General features: G+C 59.5%; 1 protein-coding gene across 1 annotated transcript in view; it reads left to right on the top strand.

Moving 5' to 3' along the window:
• The window catches only part of ARHGEF17 (Rho guanine nucleotide exchange factor 17), a 39,769-nt gene extending 33,589 nt beyond the window's left edge, over positions 1-6,180 (top strand). Inside the window, exons 11-21 of the mRNA XM_062639243.1 lie at positions 1-191; positions 292-365; positions 487-680; positions 774-1,015; positions 1,348-1,594; positions 1,670-1,756; positions 1,855-1,922; positions 2,280-2,428; positions 2,515-2,689; positions 4,299-4,541; positions 5,873-6,180. The exon at positions 1-191 is cut by the window's left edge and continues 23 nt beyond it. Coding sequence (XP_062495227.1) covers positions 1-191; positions 292-365; positions 487-680; positions 774-1,015; positions 1,348-1,594; positions 1,670-1,756; positions 1,855-1,922; positions 2,280-2,428; positions 2,515-2,689; positions 4,299-4,541; positions 5,873-6,063 — 1,861 coding nt within the window. The 3' untranslated portion in view covers positions 6,064-6,180. The remainder of the gene's footprint in view (positions 192-291; positions 366-486; positions 681-773; positions 1,016-1,347; positions 1,595-1,669; positions 1,757-1,854; positions 1,923-2,279; positions 2,429-2,514; positions 2,690-4,298; positions 4,542-5,872) is intronic.
• The last annotated feature ends 516 nt before the right edge of the window (positions 6,181-6,696 follow it).

Here is a 6,696-nt window from a genome sequence, read left to right as displayed (position 1 = left end):
CCTGATGGCCGCCATCCACCGGGAACTGGCGGAGAAGCAATCCCTGTCCTTCAGCATGGCCTTCCCCCCCAACAAGGTGGAGCTCAGCACCACCAAAGCCGACGGCACCGAGAACTTCATCTTTGAGTTCCCCAACCCCGACGCCCGGCTCAGCTTCGAGCAAGCCTTTGAGGATGCCAAGAAGAAGCTGGGTAAGAGCAGGGAGCGGGGAGGTGGATGTGGTGGCGGGCTCCTGCTTTGATAGACCCCTTTCCTCCATCACTTCTTCATCCTCCACTTTGATCTTCCCAGCTTCCAGCAAAAACTGCCTGGACCCAGAGTTCCTCAAGGCCATCCCCATCATGAAGACACGGAGCGGGATGCAGGTATTCAGAGGTTGCGTTCAAGCATCCCATTGGAGCCTGTGGTCCTCTCCATCCTGGATGCCGAGAGCTCCTGCATCATTCCCAAAGGACCCAGCTCATCCCATCTTTTCCTCCCTTGCAGTTCTCCTGTGCTTCTCCCAGCCACGGCAGCCCGGAAAGCTCCCATGAAGTTTGGGTTTGCAACAGCGATGGCTACGTGGGGCAGGTCTGTTTGCTCAGCATCCGTAAGGAACCCACGGTGGAAGCCTGCATCGCCGTCTGCTCCGCCCGGATCCTCTGCATCGCCTCGGTGCCAGGCCTCAAGCGGGTCTATAGGTAGGACATTCCCACCGGCACCGCGGAGCCAGAGGGAAGGGGTGATGCTGGAGCTGGTTCTTTCCCCCCCCCCCATTCCCACTGTGGTGGCAGGGAGCCGGTGGGCAGCCCCTCCTCGGATCCAGTGCCGGTGCAGCCGGAGGACGCGGGGCCGCAGGCCTGCCTGCACATCTCCATCTCGGGTTCGTCGCTGGAGCTCTCGGAGCCGGTCGATGGTGGCAACAGGGAGCTGGTGCCCTTTGATAGTGATGACACGGATGATGAGTCCTCACCCAGTCCATCAGGGACGCTGCAGAGCCAAGCCAGCCACTCCACCATCTCCTCCAGCTTCGGCAGTGAGTCCTCCCCAGCCCCTCCTTAGCAAAAATCCCCCCTTTTTAGACCCAAAGTTAAGAGCATCTCCATTGGTTTGGCTTGGATTCCATGGGGAAATTTGCAGGTGGAGGCCTTTGAGGCAAGGAGATCTTGGGAAAAGAGATGTTGGGGGACATCAGCCCAACACCATGGGTGGCTTTGGGTAAAACCTGGTGGGTTTGGGGGCTCAGCATCCCTAAGTCCTCCCCTGGGTTTGACCAAGGGGCCCTATGCTCTCTTCCCCATCGCTTTGGTGGGTAACAAATGCTCCTGCTCTGACCCATTCCTTCCTCCTCCTCCTCCTTCTCCACAGACGAAGAGATCCCAAGCTGCAAGGAGGCAGCAGTGGAGACAACGAGCTCAGAGGAAGAGCAAGAACCCGGCTTCATGCCCATCACTGGCACCTACGGCCCGAACCGACACGGCGAGAGCCCCACGGACGGACGGGCCCTGCGCCGCTCCAGCCGCGGCTCCTTCACCCGCGGCAGCCTCGAGGACCTCCTCAGCCTTGACCCTGAAGCCCATCAGAGCTCCATGTGGTTGGGCACTGAGGATGGCTGGTACGTCCCCGGGACGGGCAGGATACCTGCGTATGGGCCCACACGGAGGTGAGCTCAAGCTTTGCTCTTCTGCAGCATCCATGTGTACCAGTCGTCGGATAACATCCGGAACAGGAAGAACAGCATGAAGATGCAACACGCTGCTGCTGTCATGTGCATCTTGTAAGCGTTGGAGGGGGATTTTCAGCCCCGGGATGTCCGTAGCAGGGTGGTTTGGGGGGGGCTGAGCAGGGTTTGACAAAGGGGCTTTCTCCTCACAGGTACCTGGATAACCAGGTTTTCGTGTCGTTGGCCAATGGGGAGCTCGTTGCGTACCAGCGGGAGGCAGGTGAGGATGGATTTGGGACATCAAAAGGCACTGGTAGGGTGAAATGAAGCCCCAAAGGGGGTGGTTCTTGGGTGGGTGGCTTGGGCAGCCTCTGGAGAGGGATGCTCTGAGTGCTTTGGCTTCCCTGCCTCTATGGGAAGGGAAGGGACATCACCTCGAGGGATGCTGGAGACCCCGAAAGCATCCTCCTCGTGGTCCTTGGCTGCTTCTGGCATCCCCTGGGGACCTCAGCTCATGTGCCCTCTAACGGGGAACCTGGAGACGGGCATCTCCAACCAGAACATCCCATCAAGCCAGGTCAACGCGGTGTTTCCTGGGGGTTGCTTCGACTTCTCACCCCCCTCCTGCTCCTCGCAGGCCGCTTCTGGGACCCCCAAGCCTCCAAGTTGGTGTCGCTGGGCTCACCGGGGAGCCCCATCACCAAGATGGTGTCGGTGGCAGGGAAGCTGTGGTGCGGCTGCCAAAACCGAGTCATCGTCCTCAACACCGCCACGTTGGCACAGGAGGTACCGGGGGTGGTGGTGGTGGCGGCGGGAGGGGACGGCGATGGGCACCGGCGGCACCGGCATCACCGTGGCTCCGTCCCTTGCAGCACGCGCTCCAGGTGGGGCAGGACAGCGGGCGCAGCGTCACGTGCATGGTGAGCTCGGGGCCGGGCGTGTGGGTCGCGCTGCAGAGCAGTGCCCAGGTCCGGCTCTACCACGCCACCAGCTACGAGCAGTTGGCCGAGGCGGACATCACCCCCCCCGTGCACAAGATGCTGGCGGGTAAGTGCCACCAGCGGGGTGCCATCGTCACCGTCACCAGTGGTCCCCGTGGCCATCGTCTGCCATGGAGGCGGGATGCTCCGCAGCATCCAGGGCTGGGGAGTGTGGCTATCTCCTGCATCCCGACCCATGGGATAACGGGACAAGCCCTGGGTGGCTGCAAAATCCCATGTAGGAAGAAGGCAACCCCTGGGTATCAGCGTGAACTCAAAGGGTGTTAGGGAACCCCATGGATGGCTTCATAATCCCACACAGGAGTAGGGCACCCTTGGATACGTGCATAATCCCATGCAGAAGTAGGGCAGCCCCTGGGCATCAGTATAATGCCAAAGGTAAGAGGGAATGCCTTGGATGGCTTCATAATGCCAAGGGTAATAGGGAATCCTATGGATGGCTTCATAATGCCATAGGGTAATAGGGAATCACCTGAAGGGCTTCATAATGCCACAGGGAATAGGGAATGCCTTGGATGGCTTCATAATGCCACAGGGAATAGGGAATCCCTTGGATGGCTTCGTAATGCCACAGGGAATAGGGAATCACCTGAATGACTTCATAATGCCACAGGGAATAGGGAATCCTATGGATGGCTTCATAATGCCACAGGGAATAGGGAATCCCTTGGATGGCTTCATAATGCCACAGGGAATAGGGAATCCCTTGGATGGCTTCATAATGCCACAGGGTAATAGGGAATCCCTTGGATGGCTTCATAATGCCACAGGGAATAGGGAATCCCTTGGATGGCTTCATAATGCCACAGGGAATAGGGAATCCTATGGATGGCTTCATAATGCCACAGGGAATAGGGAATCCTATGGATGGCTTCATAATGCCACAGGGAATAGGGAATGCCTTGGATGGCTTCATAATGACACAGGGAATAGGGAATGCCTTGGATGGCTTCATAATGCCACAGGGAATAGGGAATGCCTTGGATGGCTTCATAATGCCAAAGGTGATAGGGAATCTCTTGGATGGCTTCATAATGCCACAAAGTAATAGGGAATCCCTTGGATGGCTTCATAATGCCACAGGGAATAGGGAATCCTATGGATGGCTTCATAATGGCACAGGGAATAGGGAATCACCTGAATGGCTTCATAATGCCACAGGGAATAGGGAATCCCTTGGATGGCTTCATAATGCCACAGGGGAATAGGGAATGCCTTGGATGGCTTCATAATGCCACAGGGGAATAGGGAATCTCTTGGATGGCTTCATAATGCCACAGGGAATAGGGAATCCTATGGATGGCTTCATAATGCCATAGGGTAATAGGGAATCCCCTAGATGACGTGTGAACAGTCCCACACTGGAATCAAGCAGCCTCTGGGCGTCTGCCTATTCCCCCATGGACACAGGGCAGCCCCTGAGCATTATCCCCTACGGAGAAACAGCTCCGTGGGCATCTTCCTGGTCCCACAGGGTAAGAAAGCATCCGCACAGCCCCCCCCATGAGGCGTCTCCATCTGACAGCACCCTGGGGTGCTCTATCCCAGCCGGGGGGCTTGCGAGGTCCCTGCCCCACATCCCACGAGCCGCAGAGCCCGGATGGAGGCAGGGAACGCCGGGCAGGGTGGGATGCTGACGGCCGCGTGCCCCGCAGGCTCGGATGCCATCATCCGGCAGCACAAGGCCGCCTGCCTGCGGATCACGGCTCTCCTGGCCTGCAAGGATCTGCTCTGGATCGGGACCAGCGCCGGCGTGGTGCTCACCCTGTCCGTGTCAGCCAAGGCGGCCCCGGCGCTGGTGGGGCTGGCCCAGGGCCACACCGGCCACGTCCGCTTCCTCACCGCCATCGAGCTGCCCGATGGCTTTGACCTCCTCTTCCCGTTGCCAAGGGAGACGGGTAGGTGGGATAATGGGGTTGGGGGCAACGGGACAACCCTGACCCCATCCAAGGCAATGGAATGCCGTCCTGCTGATGGATAACCTGGGAGTGCGGCCATCGGAGGGCCCGCTCCATCCTTGTGTGTGAATCCAAGGAGGAAAATGGGAAGGGAGGGAATTGGGTGTTAAACTGCCCCTGCAGGGCTTGGCCATGGCTCGAGTGAGCCCAGTTTCCCTGCGAGACCCTAATTCTCATGGGGAAAAGCCACCAGAGTGTCACCACCTCTGAGGGGTGGGATGGGGAGATGGAGGCAATGAAGGGGGAATGAGGTAATTTGGGCAGGGGGGGTGGCTGATGTGGATGGGAGGGGATAATTTGGGGATGGGAGAGTTTTGGGGACCAAGATATGGCACCTGGGAAAGTGGTGGTGACATTCAGAGGATGCTGGTGGGAGGATGCTGGGGGGCTGATGTTCAGAGGATGCTGGGATGGTGCTGGGGGGATGCTGGTAGGATGATGCTGGTGGGAGGATGCTGGGATGTTGCTGGTGGGATGCTAGTGGTGGGATGATGCTGGGAGGCTAACACTGGGAGGCTGATGTTAGGATAGTGCTGGTGGGATGATGGTAGGAAGATGCTGGTGGGATGGTGCTGGTAGGAGGATGCTGGGATGGTGCTGGTGGGATGCTAATGGTGGGATGACGCTGGGATGATGCTAGGAGGCTGATGTTAGGATAGTGCTGGTGAGATGCTGCTGATGAGGCAATGCTGGTGGGATGATAGTGGTGGGAGGATGCTGGGATCATGCTGCTGGAATGATGCTGCTGGGATGATTCTGGGATGATGCTGGTGGGATGCTGGTGGGATGGTGCTGGTAGGAGGATGCTGGGATCATGCTGTGGAATGATGCTGCTGGGATGATTCTGGGATGATGCTGGTGGGATGGTGCTGGTAGGAGGATGCTGGGATGATGCTGCTGGGATGATTCTGGGATGATGCTGGTGGGATGGCACTGGTAGGAGGATGGTGGGATGATGCTGGTGGGATGCTGGTGGGATGGTGCTGGTAGGAGGATGCTGGAATGATGCTGCTGGGATGATTCTGGGATGATGCTGGTGGGATGCTGGTGGGATGGTGCTGGTAGGAGGATGCTGGGATGATGCTGGTGGAGCATGATGCTGGTGGGATACTGGTGGGATGGCACTGGTAGGAGGATGCTGGGATGATGCTGGTGGAGCAGTGCTGGTGGGGTGGTACTAATGGGATGCTGCTGCTGCTGCGACGCTGCTGGGAACATGGGCGCCGCGTGGGCCCATCCGGCAGCACCCATGGGTGTTCCCCACACAGCAGGGGCCGAGAAGCCAAGCGAGGCAGAGAAACGAGACCCATCGCGTCCCCGTGCCCCTGCCCTGGCTCTCTCCAAGCCCAAGATGCTGGTGATCAGCGGCGGGGACGGATACGAGGATTTCCGCCTGACCAGCAGCAGCGAGACGGTGGGAAGGGACGACAGCACCAACCACCTCCTCCTCTGGAGAGCGTGAACAGCCACAGCCCCCCAGGGCCAGCCCGGCGAGGAAGGGGGGTGCTGGCCCCCCTGTATGCAGAGGATGGGGGTCCTGGACCCCCCTCCCTGCCACCCCCAGCCCCAGCGCCGCTCATCTCCAACCCGGCTGCTCTCTGTGTGCTCGGGGTTGGGGGGGGGGATGAGCCCCGGTGTCCCCCCACTGTCCTGTCCCCCCCCCAACCCGGCCACCACATGGGACTGGGGAGGGTGAGGGGTGGGGGGGGGCTGTGGGACACGAACCGATTTGGGGGTGTGGAGAAGATGGGGAGGGGAATGGGGAAGGCGCTAGCGAAGGAGGAAGGCGTTAAGGAGCATCCCTGGGGACCGGCCGGAGGATGCTGTGTACAGCCAGGAGCCTGCCTTGCTCTCCGGTTGTGTGTGTGCCTGCTTTTGGGGGGGGGGGGGGGGAGCAGGGGGTCACAGCCCTGTCACACACACTCCCCCCTTCCCCTCTTTTCCCCTGGGACCCCCGGCCACGCCATGGGACCATCCCAGGGATGATGTGCCCGTGGTGTCCCCCTCGGCCCGGGCCTCCCGCTGACCCGCTCGCTCCATCGCAGCACCCAGATAGCTCTGTTTGTCTGTTTGTTTGTTTTAAATATATATATTA

Source organism: Pezoporus occidentalis, unplaced genomic scaffold (assembly GCF_034315485.1).
Source record: "Pezoporus occidentalis ecotype Australia unplaced genomic scaffold, CSIRO_AGI_Poc_V1 ctg6, whole genome shotgun sequence".
Taxonomy (NCBI): domain Eukaryota; kingdom Metazoa; phylum Chordata; class Aves; order Psittaciformes; family Psittacidae; genus Pezoporus; species Pezoporus occidentalis.
The sequence above is the reverse complement of the archived record's forward strand: the minus strand, read 5'-3'. Positions and strand labels throughout refer to the sequence as shown.